The sequence below is a fragment of the Onychomys torridus genome, chromosome 12 (assembly GCF_903995425.1).
Source record: "Onychomys torridus chromosome 12, mOncTor1.1, whole genome shotgun sequence".
NCBI lineage: Eukaryota > Metazoa > Chordata > Mammalia > Rodentia > Cricetidae > Onychomys > Onychomys torridus.
Genome location: NC_050454.1, coordinates 9,804,910 through 9,830,699, shown reverse-complemented (window position 1 = coordinate 9,830,699; position 25,790 = coordinate 9,804,910). Strand labels below are relative to the sequence as shown.

Sequence of the window (25,790 nt, the reverse complement as noted above, 5' to 3'; positions counted from 1 at the left end):
AGAGCATAAATAAAATATCACCACATGTACATATTCAGTAAAATGCAGGCTTTTCTTTCTCAGTCTTACCAAAAACCTATCACTTGATGCAAGTGATCTTTACATTTCATTTCTTGGAATGTGACGGAGTTGAACTTCCATTACTGACAAAATATGCCGACAGCATTTCGTAGCGTTGGGTAAATAGCTGATCTGAGTATAAGTCCCATTAATCGCATGGGTAATGAGTACCTAGGGAAACCACAGCCAGCTGCTTTGAGCTGCTCTTCCTAAAACTGACTGTTTTCATGGCAATCTGAGGCTGCTGAAGCCTCACACGGCTGACGAGGAAATGGACCCATGAATTAAAAAGTGTGTGTTGCTTATCTTCTGGAGTGGAGATGTCAGAGTTCTCTAGAAAGGTTTGACTTGAAGCCACCTGAGGCTTTTGGGTCCTGAATTCTCCTCCTTCCTCTTCCTGGATAGTGGCATAATTCTGCCAAAGACAAATGCCCTGCTATGAATTGATGTGCCTTCTCTATATACCTTTCATTGAGAAGTTGGCATACCAGGGGAAAGTAACCCGGCTTGCTGCAGCTGGCCCTGCCTAAACAGGACAGTCCTAGGCAAGGGCACATTCTTTGTTATTCAGGAACAGAGCCCTGCATCCAGGATAAAAGTGACCTCATGTTTTCCCACAAGACCAAGTGGGGAAGACTGAGTTTGGAGGTTAGAACAAGGAGGACCTGTTAAGGAAACATGAAAAAGAGACAGAGGCTCTCTGGGGCTGGAATGGCAGCACACACTTCTTCAGTTAACCATTACTATTGCCCACCCCCATTAGCTTGAGTGTTTTTAGCCCCAGGGTAAAACCAGTTTCATGTGAGGTTTTCATTGAGTCTTGAGAGCTTACTTTACCATATTCTAATCACATCCTATCCCCATATTTACTGACACGGTTTCCTTATTGACTGACATGTTTTTGGTAATAGTACAAAAAGGATGCCAGGCTGGCAGTGTGGTTTATGGGGTAATGCTATGACAACCTTACATCATCTTCATGTAGAAAGACTTACATTTGACCTTTCTTGGGCTGCTCCTACCAAGAGTTCCACAGGCATGGTATTTAAAAAGTAGTTTAATTCAACATATAATCAATAAAACAAAAGAATAAAATAATGGAATTCCTTGGCTTACAGTAAAAGTCTTTAAAGGGATATGGGATTTTGTGTTCTAAATATAGCACTTTATGTCAATATTAATGATCACTTGCCAAGGCTCAAAGGTCAAACTACCGTGCTACTATACAATCTAGAGGGAACAATTTAACTCAATAAAAATACAACCCATTGCTCATCACTGATTCCTATCAAGTAAGCAGATTCTAGGGAACTCACCAGGTCTGAAAGTACAGCCAAAAGCCAGGAGATGCCTCAGTAAGTAAAGCATTTTACACATGAACATGAGGCCCTGAGTTCAGATCCCCAGAGTCCCTAGAAGCTTGGCTTAGTAGTCTATATCTGTAATCCCAGATTCACTGTAATTCCTACAGTGAGATGGGGGTAGAGACATGAGACTCTCAGGAAGCTCATGGGCTAGCTAGCCTGCTATAAGCTGTGAAGAACAATATACCCTGTCTCAGGGGAAAAAAAGTGGGGGGGTCAGAAAGTAAAGACTGTCACTCCCCATGCAAACCACTTACAAGTTTCTATGCATACACAAAAGCCCTTCCAACCCTCTTACATGCTCACCCCTGCACAGGTGCAGCCATATGGGGGTACTAGCAGACGCTTTGTCGTTCAGAGACCCTTAGGTTGTCTAAGCAAAGGCTGGCTATATCCACTTGCCTTTTTTTTTCTGACAAGAAAAGGAATATGAATTTAGATGTTGGCTCTAATAACTGTCTTTCAGAAGCGTATGTAAATGGTCCTCCACACCTCTGACAAAATAGCTGTCCCTAGGGGAAAGGAAAGCAATATTTACAGCAGAAGATAAAATGTGATCTTGATTTTGTTAAGAGCCTCAACTGGCCCCACCAAAAGGCAACCGCTTTTTGTTCAAGCTGCTACAGTGAGTCTGTACTAGTGGGAAAAAACTTTTCTTGTCCCAATGATAAGATTAAAATCAGCAAGCAATTTATTACAGAGTCTGCCATCCATCATGGGGACCGGGAGAAATAATGATGCGTTCAAAATAAGTATTCACCCCAGAATTTCCGTCTCCTCGCAGATTCCTTCAATTTCAATCTCTTCAATAAGCCGCTAATATTTTGTTCTTTGTCTCTTTGGAAACAAGCCGAGGAATGTGAAGATATCGATAGCCGCCGCCACAAACCCCACGGTGCTTATTGCTCGGTTGGCCTAAAAGGAAACAAGAAACAAACAAACAAAAAATCTTATTCCAAAGATGTTAGTGTTCTCCTGAAGCTTTGGCTTCTTTCCTAAACCAAAGATCTATTATAATGAATGTATTGAAAGTCCAGTGCCAAGGTAAAATAGGATATGTATATATATAGAGAGACAGGGTTTCTCTGTACATAGCTCTGGCTGTCCTGGAATTCACTCTGTAGATGAGGCTGACTTTGAACTCACAGAGATCAGTCTGCCGCTGCCTCCCAAGGGCTGGGATTAAATGTGTACGCCACCACACTAGCTATAATTTTTATAATTATGCAAAAGATACAATTTATTTATTTTTGTAATTTATAATTATACAAAACGCTCATAGTTTTCTATTCCTGACACTCATCATAAACATAGGTCCTGGTTGCTCGTCATAATCCTCTGGTGAGAGAGAGAGAGAGAGAGAGAGAGAGAGAGAGAGAGAGAGAGAGAGAGAGAGCACTGTGCTCTTCTGCAAAACTTGGGAGGCTGTGATTAAATGGTTCTTTTGCCCGAGATCATACACCAAGATGTCCAGATGTAAGTCAGAGCTTCACAGAACAGCTTCACATGTTCTCCCTCCAGCAGCCTCTACACAGTTTGGTTTGTACTCGAGTAAGGTCAGTAGGTGTGTGTGTGTGTGTGTGTGTGTGTGTGTGTGTGTGTGTTTAACTAAAGGATGCCTGTTACTCAAATAGTCCAGTAGTGTGATCTGAGCTAAATAGCTATAAGCTCTTGTTTGTTAGATATGTGCTGGTCAGTTTGTGTCAAGTTGACCCAGACTATAGTCACCTGCAGGGAGGGGACATCAATAGAGGAATTGCCTCCATCAGATTGGCCTGTGGGCATGTGGGGGGGGGGCACCGTCTCCATTGACGATGGATGTGGGAGTGCTCAGCTGACCATGGGCAGTGCCAACCCTGGGCAGGAAGTCCTGGACTGTAAAATAAAGCAAGGTGAGTGAGCCATGGAGAGTAAGCCAGCAAGCAGCATTCCTCTGTAGTTGCCAGTTTGACGCCTGTGTGAGTTCCTGCCCTGGTTTCTTATGAAGATGAAATGTCTCCTGTAAGCTGAAACAAACCATTTCTTAGTCCCGACATTAACCCTAAAATTAATCCTTAAGTTGTGCGTTTGGACAGTATTTTATCACAGGAAACTACGAGTCAATATGAGTCAATTGCCATGGTTTTTTACACAGACAGAATTGGTTTTCATACAGGCAGAAGAAGCCATTCTCAAACCCAATTGTCTATAAAAGAGTTCAGATGTTCATGGCCATTAGAGTATTAATCACCATCGTGGTGAGGGCAACTAATGAATATTCATGGTTTCTATGGCATTCGGCTAATATTTGCCTCGCATCCTCATGGGTTTGAGTGCAGTTTATGACTGAAAGGTCATAGTCGGATGCTTTGGAGTCATCACAGACCCAGAAGACAACATGTTAGTCTCCAGGACTCACGAGTCAAGGCTTTCAGTTGAAGCAAAACCTTTTTCTCAAATGTCTGGGGACTGGTCTAGCATCTGGAAACCTGGCCAAGGTCAGTGATGAGAGCTCCCTCTGCCTAGGTTCCCCCCACCCCGACCCCTGCATGGATCCTCCACTTACGTATCTCTGAAGCTCTGTATCATCTCCCTCACTGCTGCTTCCTTGTTGCAGGGAAATGGTAGGGCAGAGGGCTGCAGGCTCCACGCATTGACAGCTGGGCTCACTTTGTTCTGCCTGGAGTCAGGAGGGACCAGGCCCACAACTGTGACTCCTTGTCTTTTCTAGCCAGCTTTAACTACCCACTTGACACACCTTAGAGTCACCTGAGAGGGGAGAACAAACTGAGATATTCCCTAGACCAGACTGGCCTCTGGGCCTGTCTGTGCCTTATTGATGTAGCAGGACCCAGTCGACTGTGAGTGAGTGGTCCCATTCCCTGAGCAGGTGGTCCTGGGCTGCATAAGAAAGCCAAACAGGTATAAGCCAGTCTGCAACCCAGGAATCAAGTAGTTTCCCCTTGCTGTACTTCTTTGATGTGAAGTAGTTTCCTTGGTTGGAGATAATGTTGTATCGAAGAGCATGCAGGACTGCCTCAAAGTACCTGCTTGATTTCCTGCTCTGACATCCCTCAGTGGTTGACTGAAACTATAAACTAACTCTTTCCTCTCCTAAGATGCTCCTGGTCCTTAAAACAGAATGAAAGTAGAACTTTGCCTCTGTCCAGTCCCCAGTTGAGAGAAGAGTCGTGTGAACAACCTGGCCTGCCTGAAAAATCCTATTTCTTTCTGTTATTTTACTTTTATGTATTTGGTTGTCTTATGCTTATTTTACCTATAATTCCTCATCACTACCTAAATTATTTGTCAAAAATATCAAAAGGTAACCATGTAGCACATCAAGGGAGATAAATGCTGTGCACAAAAAACTCCCAAGAATAATAAAGAGCAAGGTCAAAAGCTAAGGAGTGTGAATTAAACCTGATCCAGGGAAATGGGGAAAGACCTGAAAACCATGAAAGTACAACCAATATCCAATGGAGTCAGATGACAGGGGGTTCCAAGCCTGGGAAAACAGTAGACTCCTGGGATTAGGGTTGCCTCCAGCTAGATGCAAACCGAACCAACTAGGCATCTTTCAGCCTCTAGAAACCTGAGACATTGGAGAAATCTCATAAATATGAGGCTTAGGGAAGGGATATACAACTTGATTGCAGGGCAGAGACCATTATCAAATAGCCCTTCCCATGTAGTGCATGTTGTTTCTCAAATCCCAAACGCTCCTTTTCTTCAATTCTCATTTTAGGTAGAAAAATCTCATGTAACCGGGACAGTCTCTTGAAGTTATGTACCGTGGGAGTCGACTTGCAGAATCTGAACATCTGATGATTGGCTTGCTGACCAACACATGCGGGGAACTTTTAGTTTGTAGCTTATTTTGGATTTTAAATTTACCAATCTGACCCTAGACACCAAGGATTTCTAGGATTTTATGTTGGAGAGCCATGGTAAAGGCCTCATTCTAAAGGTCTGGAACCAGTGAAAACAGGCTGAATCTGAGGCTATGTATGACATTCAGCATAGCAGGTCACACATGACTGTAGGATTTATCAGTGTCTATTTTCTGAGACTTGGTGACTCATTGATGCGCTGAAGAACAGGCATGATGTGTTTACATACTGACTTATCTAGACTTACTAAAGGGTGTGACCATCTTATGTAGAGATAGACAATTTTAGTAACTGATTTGAATTTAACAATAAAAAAACATTCTTCATGGAAACTTTGAAAAGTATTGAAAAAACAAGCCACATTTTACAAACATTTACAAAAGAAAAATTTGTTAAAAGATATATCCTAAATATACAAAGAAGTCTTAAAAATCAATAGGAAAATGATTTGGATATAGGCAAAATGATATACAGCAATGTATCACAAGAGATACACCTAGAGAAAATAAACACATGAAAAGGCATATCAGTATCACACATGGTTAGGAACCTACAAATTTAGGCAGTAATGAAACTGAGACCACTTACGGGCTTGTCAGAATAGACTAAATGCCAGCACTGTCATCACCAAACATTGACAAGGATATAGCATAATGGAAAATGTGCTCATAGGAATGAAAAAATAATACAGCCACCAAAAGACAAGACACAACCTGATTCTGACTTTGTGACATTCAACAAAGATAAGGACATGCACTCAATTAAAAAGAATCCAATGAAGTTGCCCAGGTCTAGGGTGAAGGGAAGTGATTAGGTAATATACAGAATAATTTCAGTGCAGGGAAACTATCGATACTATAATGATGGATATGTCATTATAATTTTTATTACAGTCATAAAACGTTCAACACAGAAAAGGGAATTCTGGTGTAAACTGTGGTCTTTGGTTGACATGAGTTTTCAAGGTTGGCTTGCCAATGATGTAGAGCAATAGTCCATTGATAGCGATGCTAATGGAGGCTGTACCTGTGTAAGAGCAGCAAAACTGTTTGACAGTGTTGTAATTCCAAAAACCACTCTAAATGATTCTATTGCCCATTTGCTTTGTACAACTACAGAAAACACAGTGGAGAAGGTGAATAGGATTATAATCTTTCACCCCTTTTAGTCATTTCTATGCATTTCTTAAAAAGTTAAGTCAAGGAAACATTTCTAAGTTCAAGGCCACTAAACAGTAAGGTTAGGTTGTGCCAGAGGAAAGTAGCTCACCCCAGGACAGGCAGGAAAAAAGAAACATGGGAGAGGCTGGAGACAAGATACCTACTCCAGAGGCACCCTCCAAAAGTTTCTTCCAACTAGGCCCCACCTCGTTTTCATCACCTTCCAATAGTGCCATTAGATTAGAACCCCATCCATAGATGAATCCATTGGTTAGACAATAGACCTCTTGATCTGATTATTTCTTACCACACCAGCCTCTAGCTGTGAAACATGCCACAAGAGCCTTTGGTGGGATGCTATATATCCAAAGCATAACACATGTTTATTAGGACAGATAATCGGTAACGCAGCTAAGTAAGAGGCTTCAAATACCTCCATAATCCTTAAACGGAAAAACTAATCTGAGGGAACAGTAAAACATGTACATGGTGTACCCCATGTCATCCAGCCAGTGAATAAAGACCGGACACTAGCTCATGCCAGTAGAGTGCTGGCACTCAGGTAGATTCCCAAGGATACCTGGCACCATTTTCACCAGTATCTGCTTAGAGTCAGGCTCCACTGTTTGTTGAGGAAATAATCCCATGCTCCCCCACCCCCGGTTTTGAGTCTTAGTATGTAAAGTAAAAAGATAGTAAATTTCAGACTAAATTCAAAGAAAGATGATTGTAATCTGTTCTTATTCAACCGCATTTTTACATTATTGAAGCATTATTAGCAGGCAAAGGGCTATAAATACTTATTTAATATACGCAAATTGATCTATTTGGAGGTAAGCTTGCATCCATAAAATGCCATCATAATCAGTGCTCCATAGTTACCTATCACCTCCACAGGTTTCTGACAACCATCTTCCTTGATTCTGTTGCTTTGGTTTGGATTTTTAGTTGGTTAGTTGGTAGATTTATCTTTTTTTGTCTTTGTTGTTGCTCTAAGGGTATTTAGCCCTAAGAGCTATCTTCTTGGAAGAAATAAATATAAAAATATATTTCTAATAAAAAAGTCATAGATACAGAGTATATCTTGGAATTGATTTATTTGGTATAACAGAAATTTGTGTTCTTTGACCACTGCCCTGCCCCGTTTGAAGAAATTATATGAATAAATATTATTTGCTGATGTAGTGAACAAATTAATCATTACCAAAGACCATGTAATCTGGTTATGTCTCAACAACAGCCACCAGCTGAGGAATATGCCAGGCAAGCCTTCCATGGGACACTATACATCAAAAGCATAACACATGCTCTTTATTGGGGTAAACAATGTGCCACTTAGCTATATAATTACCAATTAAGCAGATGGAACCTATTTCCTAACAACAGCACTAGTTCTCAACACAAAGACAAAGAGGAATATTTGTGTGGCCTCTGTGTTGTGGCTCAAAAACATATATATTATTATCTGAATGAACATTCACTGTTAATGTACTTCCTGATGGAAACACATGGCCAATTTCCTAAAGAAAATATGCATATCCTTTCCCTGTGTTCTGTCTCCCACTTGTCTGAACTCAGTTCTGAGAAGAAAGGAACCTCACTTCTTAGAACGTTGTTTGATAGCTATTCCAAGACACAGAAAGCCTTGAGGAAGTTTGGATAATTAAAATATGTTCACGTTTGGGTATTGTTGTTTGAGTATCAGTCTCCTTTTAAAGAAGCAACTTACTGGAGGTTAATAGATTTTTAAACTCTTTGAGCCATTTAAGTTTAAAAAGTGACACGTTTGGATGTATGTTGGACAACGAGGCCTCCCTTCTCACAGTTTTATTCACTCACTCTCTTGCATCACCCTAAGGGCCCTTGGGAGAAGTCCTCAGAGATGGCCTGGCACTGAGCTGAGGACAGACCTAGTAAAGGGAGGCAAAGGTTCACTTTGTCGGGAATCCACTAGGATACTACAAAATAGTGCTGGAAATCTACAAGACGGCAAGTTGCCCTGGAGTCAGTTAATATCTTAGAAGTCATTTAGAAGCTCAGGGAATCAAATAGCTACTTAAAATCATAACAATTCATTGAAAACTAGTATTGTAAGGAAACAGAAAACATTTGCCAAGCCATCAAGACATGCCGTTGGCTGGCTGCTATTCCCTACTGGAGAAGAATCTACAAATTAACCCCCATTCGGCTTCCCTTTCGCTACATTATTTTCAGTACATGGGGTTGACGATTTGAGATTGCTGTATGGGGGAGTAATGGAGAAAACTGTGCCTAAGTGGAGTCAATAAGACTGACAGGAAGCTATGGACTTGATTTGCTTCAAGTCCCTTCTAGCCAAAATTTCAAGCTGTCCAAGTTTTAGTCTGTTCACTAATTCCCCCCAAAAAAACAAACAAAAAAGAACCAACCAACCCAAACAAACAAAAACCTCACCTGATCTGACAATCCTTCTCCATAGCGGAGCAAGGTCACAAAATGCTCGCAGTTGTTGACCAGTAGGTCGTAGGCCACCTCCTGCCCGATCACGAACTCAGACCGTAGTATTACTTCCTCTACAGGGAGAGGCGGGTGTGTCGTGTCATACTTGTTGTTGACCCTGTACTTGTCTTCTCCCACGACGTCCTTCAGAAGCTGCATTTTCACCAAGGCCTTTGTGCTGAACACAGACTTGGCGCTTGAAAACGTTGAAGCAATGCCATCTGTGAGGGGAATGTTGGTTAGTGGGGCTTAGTGATACAGTCCACAAAGTACCAGTGTCATCTAGGAAGGCTGGAGATGCTGGGGAACTTAGACTGACCCCTGCTCCTCATGGAAGAAACCAAAAGAGTTTGATCTTATCCACGAACTCTGTGTTATCGATTACAACACTCTACGAGGAAGAATATAAGTTGCACGAAATTCTCTGCCTGGCCTTGGGGAGCAAGCTTTTTAACAACTGGTATTATTCTGAGAGATCTTTGCACACAGTTCTAACAAGGTATAGATAAGATTATTGCCCGATTTTTCTATTGTGTCTTCTCAGCATCTGAAGTCTTCCGAATCTTAGGGGTTAGGAGAAGTATGTTTGAGTCTATGCCTGCTGATCCAACTAACTGCATTTCTCACTTCTTTATACACTGGCTCTTCCCTAGGCTTTAATGTGAGTCCAGATTTCCTGCTGTGATGCTTACATAGTCCTGTGAGGAACCAGCTACACTCTGCTTTTCTTCTGTCATTTCCTCTGGCCAGCAAACTAACTTTCAAAACCTGAAGCTAACTTTACCAGTAGATACTACACATAGATGGGGCCCCATGCTGTGTCTTACTTGTCTGGACAATCCTCTCTGTTTCTTCTCTTTCTCTGAGATACCTCTATTGGTGATCATTGCCTAGATGGCCAGGAACCATGGTATCCAGTCCTGTCATTTCAGTACCAGAGGCTAACAGATGACACCTCATGGCTTGGCTTAGGGCTGGGACCTGGTCTCTCTCTACATGTGACTACATGCTGTGCAAGGCCATCAGTTTCTCATAACTACTTCAACGAACAGACTCTACAGAAACTGACTTATGTAAATTTCTATTTCAGTTATGACTAAAGTCAAAATATTACTCCATTCTTCTTCTATCTTGCTCTCAATAGAGCAGCATTCATCAGTTAATACTGGAGATCACTAGACATGAAGAGGAACAGATGTTGTGTATACTGATGAATATAGTATTACTTAAGTGTAGCATTATGTCACATATTGTACTTGAATTAGAAATTTTTAAATATTACATTAAGACCATCTCCTAAATAGTTAAGCATGTCCCCAAAAATATGCCTTTTAATCACTGTTATAGTGGCTTTAGCATCCATTCCACCACTGCCTGTTTCTTCTCCAAAATGCCTGTCAGAGCTGATCACTATATTACATCTTATTCTCCAGAAATGGCATTGTGGCTCAAAACAGACCAATTAAGAGTCATTCTCCGGGGTTGGGGATTTAGCTCAGTGGTAGAGTGCTTGTCTAGCAAGCACAGGGCCCTGGGTTCGGTCCTCAGCTCCAGATTTTAAAAAAAAGAGTCATTCTCCATGATTTCCAGACTCCAACAATCAGAGAACAGATTAGCTCTTTCCTGTTGAGTCATGAAACTCTAAGAAAGAGAGTCTTGGTTTGTGAACAAAGTCAGGAGGATGACACCTCCAGCCAGAGAGGGATGCGACGTCTGAGTCTGAAGGTCCTAGGCCCTTCCGAGGTCAGCTCCACCCTTCCTGACGTCTCCCATGGACTTGTCTTTCCGCTGATGTGCTTAAGCTAGCACCAGCTTTATTTCTGTTACAAGCAACTTGAGAATTCTAACAAGCGCAGACACCTAACACCCAGTGGCTAAATCACAATGTGCTTAACCGGCCCCCTCCCACTGAAAACGCAGTGATCGTCTCATTTTTTTAGCCACTGGAAATGAAATTTGTCCCCATGTCTGAATGTCTCCCCAGACTCCTGTAAGCAAAATTAGATGCAGAGCTTGAGAAATCTTCTCAGACTCTTCACTGTTTTTGTGAATGACATTATCAGTCCCTGTTTCCATTGACGGACTTGTACTAATTTCTCTGACTCCGTCTCCAATAACAGCTCTCACTGTGTCCTTTGCTACTGAGACAGGCATGAAGTCGGCCAGTGTCTTCACCTATAACTTGCAGGTCAATACAAAGTTGAAATGAAATGTCTGTCCTCTTCTTTGGTCAACAGATGTCTAACTTCCCCGACTGTGGCTTGGGACCTCGGCCTTCACTTCCTCTCCTCTGAGGCACCCATCCCCCAGGTACCCCAGGGAACTAGTTTTTGTTCTTCACTTCCATTGCTAGCTGCTGCTTCCTTGCAGAAGTTCCCTAACTGCAGCAACCCCTCCCGCTCTGCCCTCCTGTCTTGCCTATATTCAGCACATCCCGAACCAGCGTCTTCACTTCGTTTTCCAAATCCTTCCTAACAGATCTATAATTTACTCTTGTTCTCTCCCTCTGTCTGTGAAAATGTGAGCACCACCATGGAGCTGTCTGGATAGCTATGTAGCCCCGGTGCCTGGACTAGCATTCAGCACATACTGCACAACCTATTAATAGCTGCAGAATTAATTAAAACCACCCACTTGTGTGAGACATAAGAACATAGAACTTAGTCATGTTTGGGGCCAATATCTTCCTCAGTTAGTCATTTGTTTGTAATTAGTTTTTTTTTAATATAGAGGGTTTTTTTTTAATTTAATGTCTGGTCTGTGGAATCTTTTAAACGATGCTTTGACCTTTGAAGATCATTTTCTAAATTACTTAGGCTTATTTTACATATTTTATCTGCTTTATGATTTTTGGCCATAATCTTTTCTAATTTCAAAGCAACTAAAAAGCTCCCAGGAGCCCCTGGGAACGAATCTTACCTACAGGGGCAATGTTGATAACATAGCCATCACCCAAGTACAGTGCCCAGTGCTGGTAGCCAGGCCGGAACACTTCAATCAAGTCTGCTGGGCGAGGGTTGTGAGGATATGCCAGACGGAAGCAGTCCCGAAACGCCATCTGCAACAACAGGTACAGAGATGGTCTCGCTGGTACAACTCACAGAAGGAGAGTCAGAGGAAGGCTTCCTCTTTAGCAGAGGGGCACAGAAATTACTTAGATGACCTTCCCCAGTAAGATGACTCAGGCTTACAGCGTGTTTTCTTTGGATGGTTCTGTATGTGCTAGCTCTTGCACAGTTCTCTACAGCCATGTTTCCTAACCAGGACCATTCTTTAAATCCAGAATTCATAGTTTGTAGAACTTCCCTCTACTTCAAATATCAGTAGTATTAAGTATTAAAATACATCTTGTTTGGGACAGGAAGGAGCAATAAAGGGAAGGCAAAGGTGTGCTTGTTTTGCTCTGCAAATGTGCTAAGAATTACTACACAACATCCGTCTGCTCTTGCATCCAGAGTGTGAAGAAGTCGGGGGTCAAGAGTGTAAGATTAGAATTTTTCAGGCTCTGTGCTGCATGGTACAACTAAGAAGCAAAGGTGTGGGTGGATGCTGAACACTGTGAACATTACAACATGTAAGAAATATCTTGTACCACAAAACTCACTCTGCCATTTTATTTTAAGCAGGGACAAGTTACAAGTCCGATGGGTATCAAGCCAGACATTCAGGTGCAGTGCAGGCTCTGGACCATTTCTTCTGAGTTCAGAGTGTGCTCTGTACTGTAGCATCTTTAACTCCGCCTTCCACTTGCTACATCTCAGATCTCTTTTGTCACTGTAACCATGACAACCTGCCCCACCCCATCCCTGACTGCTTCACTTGTGATTCCAGAAACAGTGCAAGGTGGTCTACCTCAGAAGCAGACAATTTGCAAGGTGGGGAAGGAAGCTCACTGCACTGATGAACTTTTGCCTGAAACTTCCAAGGTAGCAGCATTTTCTCCTTCTAAATCAATACCCTTTAGAAGGCACATATGTTTTTGACAGCTGGTTTTTGTAGAGGTTACACTTTCTGTGTCGTCACAGAAATAGAATAAGTCAGCAAGAGGAAGTGGTGTGCATCTGTCCACAATCAAAGGAAGAATAAATGCTGTGTGCATGTGCAGTTTCTACTTGACAGAATGCTCCTCACCATCTCACCCCCCTCTGCAGGCTCCCCGCCAATGAAATATGAGTGCTAGAAACTTCAAACTCACCTACATTATGATTGTAATAGCACAGGCTAAGGACTTGGAAATACACCCTTTCTTCCTTCCTCCCTCCCTCCCTCTCTCTCTTCCTGTCTGTCTGTCTGTCTTCTGTCCCTGCCTGTCTGTCTTTCTTGGCACTCTAGAAGTCTGATTTTTTTTTCTAACAACAATTAATATTGGAAGGGTGCTTCACTGAATATTTGCGTGCTGTGGGTAGACATCTTCACTCACCACATTGTCACAGAAACACAGCCAGATGTAATAGTCCATCTGCTGAAAAACAAGCACTAACGCAGTTATATAGAAGCATTAAGTCTAGCCATCCTCTCAAATATGTTTTAGTCTTACTGAATATGGACGTTCACAATTTTGTCACTACTGATGCAGATAAATATATTTTCCATGAGTAGAAATCAGCAAGCCCCCAACAGCCCACAGAAGTCAAAGCATATTCTAGTCAAGTTTTATTAATAACCGCAATTTGAAGAGGGAACACTTGGAAATGTAACAAGTTTTTCCAAAACATTATCTCACTTAACCCTATTTAACTGAAAAACCTTCATTTCTATTTGAGTTTATTATGTTATTAGCCCATTCTACAGATAAAAAAAGCTGTCTTTTCAACTCCAACTTTGTGATAAAACTCCCTGAATCCTACTTGCCACTTGCTGGTTCTACTACTCAGCAGGTCACTCAAGAAGAGCCTCAATTCCCTCATTTAGAAGACAGACATATTAACGTATCTGAGTTAGCCTGGTCTACAGAGTGAGTTTTAGGACAGCTGGGGCTACACAGAGAAACCCTGTCTTGAAAAACCAAACAACAACCACAGAGACGGACATCACATATAGAATGATTTGTTTACCTCAGAAAACTATGCAAAGCATTCCTTGGGAATGGGCTACAAACTGTTATGAACACCCTCAGAAAACCAGCAGGAGCTACACAGGCGGGTGGTAAGACAGTGTTGCTGTCTGCTTGATACTGGACCACGGTTTGCATGTGACTTGGTCCCTCTTCTGTCTCCGAGACATGACATATGACTTTATGGAATGGGTGACTTCACAGCAAAGTTTTAACACCTAACACTCTTCAGTCTCTGACATATAGTCCAAAACCCGACGTATAAAGTGTCAGTGAATTAGCTACACAAAACCTGTAATAATTCATTAAACACAGAGGGTAGGACATGTAAATAAGCCCCCAGAAGCTAAGAGAAGAAGCCCCATGCTAACAACATGGGAGGGAAGTGTGAGTTCCACCCTGACCTCTTACATAGCCTAGTAAGTTGGTGCAAAAAGGAACCTCAGATACTACCTAGTCCTCCACCGCTTTCCTAAACTTGGCTTCTAGGACCCCAAAACGTCTAGCAGCGTAGCTTAAATAACAACCACCAGATCCAAGCTCAAAGCCCTTGTTTATTAAGATAAAGAAAAGTGAACTTGGCAAATAATTTCAACCAATGAGAATCATCTGTTATCTCACAACAGATTTTCGGTAATTGGGAAATTTGCTCCAGTGGGAAACTATCCCACCACCTCCAATAGACTTCACCTGAAGTTTTATGTCACACACACACACACACACACACACACACACACATACAAATGGGGAAAAGAGGGGGAAAGAGCCTTGGTGTTAAAAGTTGGTAGCGTACTTATGTTTCCTATGAAAAGTATGATCTGTAGAATGAACACTCAACAAACTGGATATCCTCAAAATTAAAACGATTCAGAAAAGTGAAGACAGAATCAAGAACTCACGGAGAACTCTCAGGATGGAATTGGAGGGGTGGCTCAGTGGTTTCAGAGCAAGTGCTGTTTGGAGAGGCCTGAGTTCAGTTCCCAGTGTCCTCACCAGATGGCTCGCAACTGCCTGCAATTCCAGCTCCAGGGGATCTGATGCCCCCTTCTGCCCTCTGTGGACAGTGCCTTCATGGGCGTAAACTGATCCTCACATCTCCACACACATCATTAAGCATAACAAATAAGTAAATGTCTTAAAGTCCAACAGTGGAAAGGCACACAGTTCAATCAGAATGTAAGCAGAAGAAATGAAGATACCTTTCATATTTCAGAAATTACACAAATGTCTAACAAGCCATCTTCATCATTAGCCATTAGGGAAGTGTAAATCAATGGGACATTATTGCAGGCCCTTGATCACAGCTCAAATGGAAGAGAGGGGTAATGTCGGACTCTGGCAAAGATACAGAGCCATTGGTTCACTGGTTCATTGGTAGAGGCAGTGCAAAATGATACAGTCACACCGGAAGCAGTTTGTTGATGTCTTTAAGTTTTTACCTTGTTACCAAGGTATGATCCAGCAATTGTGTCTTTAAGCATTGACCTCAAGAGACAAGTCAAAGAAAACATGTTTAACAAAAAAGGGTATGCAAATGTTTATAGTGGCTTTATTCCTAATAACTTCAAACAGCTCAGCTGACCTACAGTGGGTGAATGGCAAAAAACGTCTGTGCTCTCTCAAGATTCAAGATGGCTGGGGCTGGAGAGATGGCTCAGAGGTTAAGAGCACTGACTGCTCTTCCAGAGGTCCCGAGTTCAACTCCCAGCACCCACATGGTGGCTCACAACCATCTATAATGAGATCTGACGCCCTCTTCTGGCCTGCAGACATACATGCAGACAGAACACTGTATACATAATAAGTAAATAAATCTTAAAAAAAAAAAAAAAAAGATTCAAGATGGCTGAAGAGAAATGCTTAATCCGTGGGGCTGGAGAAATGGCTCAGTGGTTAAGAGCACTGAATGCTCTGGAAAAAGTCCTGGGATTCCTTCCTAGAACATACATCAGGCAGCTCGCTGTAAATCTGGTTCCAGGGCACCAGATGCCCTTTTGTATCCACAGACCCGTAAACTCACATAGGTGCATACACAGAGGCCTAAGTTTAAAAAGTAAATTAATAAACCTTTTTAAAAGTAAGAGTCTCTTATTTTTTAAAAAAAAAGTCAAAAGGAAATGCCCAATAATTACTCCCCTTGTACAAAGACCAACCTGAACAATCCACGTAGAGCTGCATTTAGAGGCCAATGGCAGTGATAGAGTACTTGAAATCCTCATGACAGAGGCTGAAATCTAGTAAAATTCAGACACCTGGGGCCATAGTAAAAGAAGCAAATTACCCCAGCACCTGCCACCCCAGTTCCACAGTATGAGTTAGGGGTTCTTCCTTTTGGAGGAGTGAGGTCCAAGAGATAGTTCCTTGAGGCTCCATCCATGTGGGTGCTGAAAATCCTAGCTACCAGATAGTCAGTTTGCAGTCCCTTTAGATTAGTAGCCTGAGCTCTGCATAGTAGCTTGGCTTTAGAAATGGGCCTTAATATGGTCCTAGGGAAGGCCCAGGGTATGGTGCAGCTAGAGTTTTCCTGACTGGCCGACAGTCAGGACAAATCTCTCTTACCTGCCAGTCCCATAGTCGCTCAGACCCAACCAAAAAAACACACAGAAACTTATATTGCTTACAAACTGTATGGCCATGGCAGGCTTCTTGTTATCTACTTCTTCTATCTTAAATTAACCCATTTCTGTTAGTCTATACTTTGCCACGTGGCTTGTGGCTTACCGGTGTCTTTACATGTTGCTTCTCTTGGCAGCGGCTGGCGGTGTCTCTCTCCAACCTTCTACTTCCCAGAATTCTCTTCTCTCTTGTCCCACCTATACTTCCTGCCTGGCCACTGGCCAATCAGAACTTTTATTTACACAGAGCGATATCCACAGCACTTCCCCTTTTCTTTGGTTTTTAAGGAAGGTTTTAACTTTTACATAGTACAATTACAGATAAAACAATTATCAAGCAAGAATTATAGTTACAATATTAAAGAAGATATCCTATCTATCGTATATTTGTGAGTCTAAAGTTTTATTTCTAACTTATCTTGTATCATAACTGAGGAAATTATAACTATCTAGTCTTAAACCACATCAAAGACCTCAGAAGGATATAATATTATCTGAGAACTGGGAGAAGGATGCAAGCAACTTTCGGGAATCTTGCAGGGTAGACAGAGACGGCTGGCAGCCTGGACAGTCACCTAATGTTCCTTTGTAAAATTGGGGCATTTGTCTTCAGCCCACAGGGCTAGAGTCTCTTGGGCACTTTTTTTAGTGTCCTGTAGAATGTCTGGCAGTTTCCTTTGCAAAGCAGGAACCTGAAGGACCATTTTGTCAAGCCAAGTTCAGTGGTCACCTTTCTATGGGTCCTGCATGTCCAGTTGATCAAGCAGTCCAGGCAAGAACAGTTTCTTGCCCAAATGGCTATTTTTGCCAAGGTGAAGATAAATTCCATATAAAGTGTCTTCAATGCCCATCCTCCTCTCTGAAGCAAATCGGTGCTGCCAGGAGCAGATATGTCTCACTGTCCAGAAAGTCTAAATTTTAAAAGTATTTTAAATGCCATATTCTGTAGGTCTTTGAAGTATTTGAAGATTACCTATCTATCTGAAATATCTCTGTGTGTACCTAGAAGACTTCACTAACATGGTTACGAGTATGATTATCATAGATGACTGATTATTAATCTATTTTTAATTATCCATTACAATTTTAAATGAGCTGTACGAACATAATACCTTAAACAACAGTAGAAATATATACAGAGTATAACAAAATTAACTTTAAGTTTGTATCAATAGACTAAAATCTATACCAATGTAAAACATTTTAAATGAGTTGTTGCTCTTTAGAAGTGAGTTCATTAATCTACCCTTTTATCCTATTATATCTATATCATATCCCCTTTTTATCTTTAGAAAGAGATCACATTTATAATCAACCTGATTTAAATAAAAATATTGGTTTTTCTCTGTCCTACACCAGAGGGCTCTTCTGATTTGGGACACAAGAATCCCTTAACCTTTTCTTTTAGCAATATGTCTGTGTTTAGAGAAGGAGCGAGCCAATTCCATCTCCAAAGCCAGCTTGATAATTTGGGGAAATTGGGCATAGTTTCTCTTACTACTTCCTGCTGGAGGGGGCCGCTGTATCTTATGGGGACATAAAGAAAATTTTAGAATTATGGAGTAGTCCGTGAGGGTAAACCTCTGAGCCAGTTGTTTTGAAACCATTTCGGATGTTAGATCATCTGGGCCATGGTGTCATTGTAGACCTTTCAGGTGGTCTTGGCTGATTAAACCTGATGTATCTTAATCTGGAACAAATCCATAGCCTCTGGCTTTCTACGGAAACAAAAGCAGAGACTCTTTTCCAAAGCAACATATCCTTATATCCAAATTTTGAAGTCAAGGCACCTTTAAAATTTACACATTTAACTCAACAGCTTTTACGATCAAATCTTTTTCTGTAGTTAAAAATCCCAAAGACAACATAAACCAGATTCTCTGTGTAAGACTGAAATGCCGCTGTGGCTGCTGGCTCCGCCCACCTCAGCTTCCCAACATGGCAGTGGTACAGTTTACCACCAGCTCTGGGTCTGGAGCCATGTGTACCATCAACTATCAGAAGCAGTTCTATCAAAGCAGCGCATAGCCCAGAAACCTTTTTTTTTTTTTTTTTTTTTTTTTAACTAGCAAAGGCTAAATCCACCATGTAGCAGAGTAAAATGCCGCTTGTAGATTCCTCATTCCCACCACACTGCAGGTCAGACGCACATGCCAGGAACCCTCCTGGAACCCGCCATAGTAGCTCAAACCAGCAGGCTGCCACTAACTTGAGAGAGACAACTAGGAAGCTGTTTTTAGCTCCATTTAGAATCTTTTTTCTCAGGTTTTAGGTGGAAACTCTTGCAAACACGTTAGATGCCATTTGTAGCTAGAGTTTTCCTGACTGGCCCATAGTCAGGACAAATCTCTCTTACCTGCCAGTCCCATTTTTTTTGTTTTTGTTTTAGTTTTTCAAGACAGGGTTTCTCTGTGTAGCTTTGCACCTTTCCTGGAACTCACTTGGTAGGCCAGACTGGCCTCGAACTCACAGAGATCCGCCTGCCTCTGCCTCCCAAGTGCTGGAATTAAAGGTGTGCACCACTATTCATTCCTACCTCTGTTAAAGATATTTTGTGTATTGTCACAATTTAAAGTCATTGTCCTTTTACTGTACATTTGCTTACAGACTGTTTGCCTTATTTATAAGAAAATTAGTCCTTAGGTTGTTTAGGTAGATAAGACTTACAGAGTTATTGTCACCTATGCTTGTCATCTCTATAATTATGTTAGTTAGGTTATCCAGATTTATAAATACATAGGTCAGATGGACAGGTAATCTTCAAACACTTCATGGGCCTATAGAATATGGCATTTAAATAACTTAGAATTCTGTTGACGTGAGACACAATTGCTCCTGGCAGCACCAATTTGATCCCGAGAGAATGTTGGGCTTCTAAGACATTTCCATTTGGAAGTTTGTCTTCTTGGCACAAAATGGCCTACTGGGCAAAGAACTGCCCTTGCCTCAACTGTTGACAATACAAATGCTGTCCTTTTTGGACAAGCGGGACACAAGGAAAGCAACCACTATACTTTGCCAAGACAGGGTAAGATGGTCTTTCATAATTCCTGCTTCTGAAAATGGTCTGTCAGATACTCTAGGCCTGTAGCCAATTTGAATGCACCAACGATGCTGAGAAACATTAGGTGACTGTCCAGGCTGCTAGCTGTCTCTGTCTACCCTGCAAGACTCCCGAAAAATGCTTGCATCCTTCTCCCAGTTCTCAGGTAATATTATATCCTTCTGAGGTCTTTGATGTGGTTGAAGGCTAGATAGTTATAATTTCATCAGTTATGATAAAAGATAAGTTAGATATAAAACCTTAGACTCACAAATATAAGATAGATAGGATATCTTCTTTAATATTGTAACTGTAATTCTTGCTTGATAATTGTTTTGTTATATGTAATTGTACTATGTAAAAGTTAAAACCTTCCTTAAAAAGAAAAGAAAAGGGGAAGTGCTGTGGATATCGCTCTGTGTAAATAAAAGTTCTGATTGGCCAGTGGCCAGGCAGGAAGTATAGGTGGGACAAGAGAGAAGAGAATTCTGGGAAGTAGAAGGTTGGAGAGAGACACCGCCAGCCACTGCCATGAGAAGCAACATGTAAAGACACCGGTAAGCCACAAGCCATGTGGCAAAGTATAGACTAACAGAAATGGATTAATTTAAGATAGAAGAAGTAGATAACAAGAAGCCTGCCAGGCCATACAGTTTCTAAACAATGTAAGTTTCTGTGTGCTTTCTTGGTTGGGTCTGAGCAACTTGTGGGACTGGCGGGTAAGAGAGATTTGTCCTGACTGGGCCAGGCAGGAAAACTCTAACTACAGTATGGTAGCCAGCACCTATCTTGAGAAGTCAGCTGCTGTTTCCAAGAATCAAAACATCTCTGCATGCTCCCTTCTCCTGTATTACACAACCACTCCCTGGCACTGTCTGGGCAGATAGCTGCCTCTTGAATCCAACACAGCACAGGAGGGTGACTATGGCTAAACCTGCTGGATGCCCTGCTATGTAGAGGTTGGGAGCTATGACCAGAGGAGATTGGAAGGTGCTGCCTGTGAACACGGATGAGACTAGCACACTTGCTCTCTGAGACCCAGGGTAGAGTTAGCCATGTGTGGCCTAGGACAGGGTCAGGACTGAAGGGAGGTATCACGTGGTGCCCATGGCCCATCCCCCAAAACCTGTATTCATGGGCCTATTATGAATAGGGTGAGAAGTGAACCACCATGATTCTCAAGCATGCAGAGGCCTGTTGGGAGGGCCCAGGATAACTCCATGAGTCCAGGTCCTACATCAGGCATACACTGCCAAATAAAACCTGCTGAGAGGAATGTGGCTCAGCTCTGCCCCTGGTCCCACTCACTGACAGGGACAGTCATTGAAGCAGCAGAGAGAAACACTGGAGTTCTTACTTCTACCCCACATCTGTGTGGCTGCCACCTGGTCCATTGTGACGTTAATATTATTAGGAGTGGGCAGGAGCACCCCAATAGGAGTGCAGTGGGTCCCACAAGTAAAGGTCCTCACCAGTAGCAAAATACCAATAATTGGATGGAAACACCAACAGCTGATGCTGCCACCAAGCAAACAGTAGGAGTAGATCTACAGGGATTATGCCATGGCCTCTGCTGTAAACATTACACCCATCAGAACTTCTGAAATATCTCCACTCTCACAGCACATAGAGTGGGCCTGAGACTTCCACACTATGTATCAAGCCCAAACTCATAAGCCATAGCCATGGGAGTTATAGGGCATCTGTCCTACAATACTCAGCTAGAATTAAAGTCACCATTGCAGAACCAACTGACACTCCAAGACACATCTTTCAAAGAAAGCCACTTACCAAGGCTACATCTTAAAAGTGGTAGAGACATCTGACCCAGGCAATGTGCAAAATCTCAATGTAGGGGCACAAATCATGTGGAAAGAGGGGGACAGCATATCTTCAAAAGAACATAGTAAGTCTTAAGCAACAGATTCCTAAGAAATGAAGTCGATGAAATCTCAAAGAATGATTGTAAAACAATCACAGTGAGATCCTCAAGAACACAGATTAACAGCTAAATGAAATTAGGCAGATGGCGCTGGATATAAATGAGAATTCTGTAGAGAGAATCAAGCAAAAAACCTTAGAAAGGAGGAAGTCAATGAATCAAATAAAATATATAACCCTTGAAAGCCTCAACAACTTATGGAAGAAATAATACATGAATTTGAAGAGTACATATGTAGATAGATAGATAGATAGATAGATAGATAGATAGATAGATAAATGTAGATGTATATACATATACATGTATATATCAAATGGAATACCAGAACAGATTAAAATTAAAGGCACAGAAAATCTTTCCAATATAATAATTGCTGAGAACTTTCCTTAAATCTTGAGTAAGATATGAACATCCATGTACATTAGGCTTATCTAAAAATAAAATCAAGATGGTCCAAAGACTTGAATATCAGACCAGAAATTCTAGAAGTCATAGAAGAAACCACAAGAGTCATTTCAAGATAGACATGGCTAATGATTTTCTGGGTGGGACTTCCCAAAGCATAGGAAACAACAAAAATAGCCAAGTGGAATTACATAAAACTAAAACCTCCCAAATCATCAATTAAACGTGCAAGGGTATGAAGAAGCAGCCCATGGGATGGGAGGAAGTATTTGTAAACTATACGTTTGGCAAGGAAGGGCTATCCAGGATATATGAGGAGTTTCAAAAACACAGCCCAATAAAACAAATAAATAAAATAAGCTAGACACAAAAAGGCAAGTTGTGCATATTCTTTTTCATGCAGAAGCTTTAAAAGTCAATTTGAACGTAGAATCACTGACTGGTCCTGGAGGGAGTGTCTGAGTTTAACCAGTGTATACTCCACACAAATATAGAAATATAATACTTCTAATATGTGTAACGAATACTTGTCAACAAAACCTGAACTAACCTCCAGAGGGTTTTGCTGAGCAGAAAAAATAAAAAATATAAAAACCGTCAGAAGATTGTATTCTCTGTGAGCCCACCCTATAATGTTCTTGAAATGAGCAAGTTCTAAACTTAGGGGCTAAATGGTGGTTCTTGGGGTTTCAGGAAATGATGGGAGGGAAGGCGGTGTGGCTGTATGACGGCCAGTGAAGGGTTGGAATGGCAACTTTGCAAGCTGATTATAGGGACCAGTTGAGTTCACTCCAGGCAGGTCTGAAGTCACCCAGGCAGGGAGTGACTACTCTGAAATTCAATTTCAAGTCTGTCTTCCTACACCAATTTCATGCCCTTTCACACTATTAAATATAATTAATAATTAATCAGAGGAAATGCTGCTTTAAAAAAATTACGGCATCTTTTCTGCTTCTCAGAGGTCCATTAGAGGGAGCAGATTCAAAAGCACGAAGATCTACGACCAATGGAGCCTTGCTGGGGAGTCCCCATTCCTCTTCTGCCTGGAGGCCTTTCCAGGTGACCCATCTATGTAGTTCCTAGAATCAGACCTTAGGCAAAGGGCTACGAAGATTTACTTAACAGCTCACCTGCACAGGATCAGAGAGTACACAATGCAGAGAGTTCACTGTGGTGAACATAGGCACTCAATCATGTATGAGGGATTTATTTTTCAATTACGAAAACGGGCTGCTCTGTTTATTGCACTATGTCAGATCTATCTGGGGACACATCAAAAGAAGTAAGTGTTTCGTGTTCCTTGAGTGTTGTTCAGATATCTACAAGGCCGCCTGTGTTGTAGGATGGATACCCAGGAGAACCTTATACCGACTACCTCGATAATGTTACCAGGAGTGTGAACCGCCATCACCACCTAACACTGGCTTTCCAGTCTCCAGGAGTTTTCCAGTTCGATTTGATTGGTTACCCATTTCCATCCACAACAGGGCTACACTGAGACGTTTCTGTGAAGTGCTGTGTCTAGACTGCCTTCCACTCAGACCCTGGGGCAGCATGGATCCTTAAAAACTAGCATTTAACCTGAACCTGAGGGGTTTCATTTGGGGACAAATCCATCCCAAACCATCCTTCGCGAACAGCACAGCCATACTGGGCTTTGAATCTTCCTAGGCTCCCTAGCACTGCCTCCATCTTAATCTAGGCTTCCTTTGCTTTATTTTAGATCCAGGCAGGAGATGGGGTCCATGCAGGATACCATCTTCTAACACCCCCACTACCCATCCCCTATCATCCTTTCCCTGATGCACTCTCTATTTTTCCTCGCCCATCCCCTTCCTGAACGTTCCTAACTGGTGTCCTACAGAGGGCTGATTCTTGTGTACCTCTAGACGGTTCATTTTCTAGAAGAGTGCGTGGGCACAAATACCTGCCCAGCAAATATTGAACAAATAAAGGCACCAAGAACTCGAGACCTGTTCACGTTTTTCCAGAATCTGAGTCATAATCATAGTACTAAATGAATGCCAAAGATACTATCACCACCGTCCACGGATCCGAGATATAAGACAATACTGTCACCTATTCGCAGTCAGTTGGGTGGGAACCGAGCTGAGAAGTAGGCCCTGCCCAGTGGACTGAGTTTCCAGTGTCTTCCCGTCTTGGAAGTAGGTCTCTTTCATTCCCCTGCTCCCCATTTATAACAAGGGGGCGGGAGGGGGGCTGGATGAAGTCAGGTGCTCTCTCACCTTTGAACTTTCCGACAGACAGATCAAAACAAGGTTGCTTATCGCCTAGAGAGCCCTCCTCCCCTCCCCCAACGCACCTCCCTGCACAGGCTGGGTAGTGTTGTCGCCCGGGAGGCAGCGGCGGCCTTCCCGGGCTCTCGCTGGGCTCTCCCCGGCCTCGCATCAGGGCCGCCAGCAGCCCCCGGGCTACCCCATCCGCACCACTCGGAGGAGGCCACCGCCAGCGCCCAGGCCACAGCGGCCCTCTGAGCGTCAACGCCAGCGCCCGCGCGCAGCGCCACCTCGGCTCCCTGCGCGGGTTCCTGGCGCGCGCCTGCCCGGCTCTTGCCCTGCACGGTGGCTCCCAGGATCCCCGTACTCCGTCTTCTATTGGCGCTCGTCCCGCTACCCTGGACACACCGCAAGTCTGGGATCCCCCGATTTTCCGTGCACACCCGCAGACTGGAGACCCCCTAGATCATCTATGCCCACTGTAGGCCCCGGGGCTCCCAAGATCCTCGGCACACTCTGGGGCTCTGGGCTGCCCACGCCCCCCCCCCTCCCCAACACGGCTAGTTGCTTCCTTCACCCTTCCGCCTGCATGGGGAGTCCCGACCTCAGTGCCCACCAGCCAAACACTGGGCCCTCCAAGCCAGCTAAAGCAGACACACAAACCTGCACACAGCTCGCTGCTTGGTTTCATCCTCCCAGCAACCAGGACCTTCCTGTAAACTTTTGTGGTATCAAGCTCTGTCCCTGCTGGGTGTTTTAAGGATGACCTCCGTGTGCAGCCCAGAATATTTGGGTATAGTCATTATGGATACACAGTATACCATGTCCAAGCTGGACACGGATTCCTTCTGGGCCAAAAGTTTGTTTCCTCTGCCTGCACCCTGAAGAAACATCTAGGTCTTTGATTCAATGAAGAGTGGGAGATGGGTTGCTGTAGAAAAATCCGTAACTCACACATCTGCATGCATGCATACAAAACAGTCCTACTTAGACTGACCCAGAGGCCAAGGACCAGCGAGGGCACACTGACTAGCCATGACCCTACCCACACGCCAAAATCAACTTCAGTGTGGGGAGAGACAAGGAGAAAGGGCAAAAGGGGTTCTATCCTCCAGCCCCCAGACCTCGGATGCTGCTTTCTTTCCCAAGTGAGAAGTTACCTGGCTTGGGACAGGATAGAGCTGGCCTTCATTAAAGACTAGAGTCAGAGTCTCCTTACTTCCTCTGCCCTGAAGATGTCCTGGATCTAGACAGAAAAGGTCCCTTACTCAGCTTGACTCCTGCCTTTTTAGGCCAGGCAGACCAGGCAGGCCAAGACTTCAGAAAAACAGCCATTGAGGTTAAAAATAGAGCTGTGGATGGCAAAGATCCTCTTTCTCCTGGCTTAACATCGTGCCCAGAAACTTCAGCCAGGGAAGGACAGGCAGACTCAGTGAGCTTTCTCTGAAAACTGCACAGGACTTTAAGCTAGTCATTGTCTAGATTTGTGCACTGGTATACATGGAATTCAACCCAAACACACCCTCCTCACCCATGCAAAACTTATTAGCGGCTGGATTTG

At 42.8% G+C, this 25,790-nt stretch overlaps 1 protein-coding gene across 3 annotated transcripts; it reads right to left on the bottom strand.

The window, feature by feature from the left end:
* Positions 1 to 2,092: 2,092 nt before the first annotated feature.
* Positions 2,093 to 25,501, bottom strand: Plaat1 (phospholipase A and acyltransferase 1). Of its 3 annotated transcripts, none has more exons than XM_036203686.1 (4): positions 25,390 to 25,501; positions 11,854 to 11,992; positions 8,890 to 9,155; positions 2,093 to 2,339 (listed from the first exon to the last, which is right to left on the bottom strand). In XM_036203686.1, the coding sequence occupies exons 2-4, from the start codon at positions 11,990 to 11,992 to the stop codon at positions 2,241 to 2,243; spliced, it is 504 nt and encodes a 167-aa protein (XP_036059579.1). In that variant the 5' UTR covers positions 25,390 to 25,501; the 3' UTR covers positions 2,093 to 2,240. The 3 variants fall into 3 exon arrangements, with proteins under 3 accessions (XP_036059579.1, XP_036059581.1, XP_036059578.1); XM_036203688.1 differs by lacking the exon at positions 25,390 to 25,501 and adding an exon at positions 24,893 to 24,954; XM_036203685.1 differs by lacking the exon at positions 25,390 to 25,501 and adding an exon at positions 24,316 to 24,712.
* Positions 25,502 to 25,790: the final 289 nt, after the last annotated feature.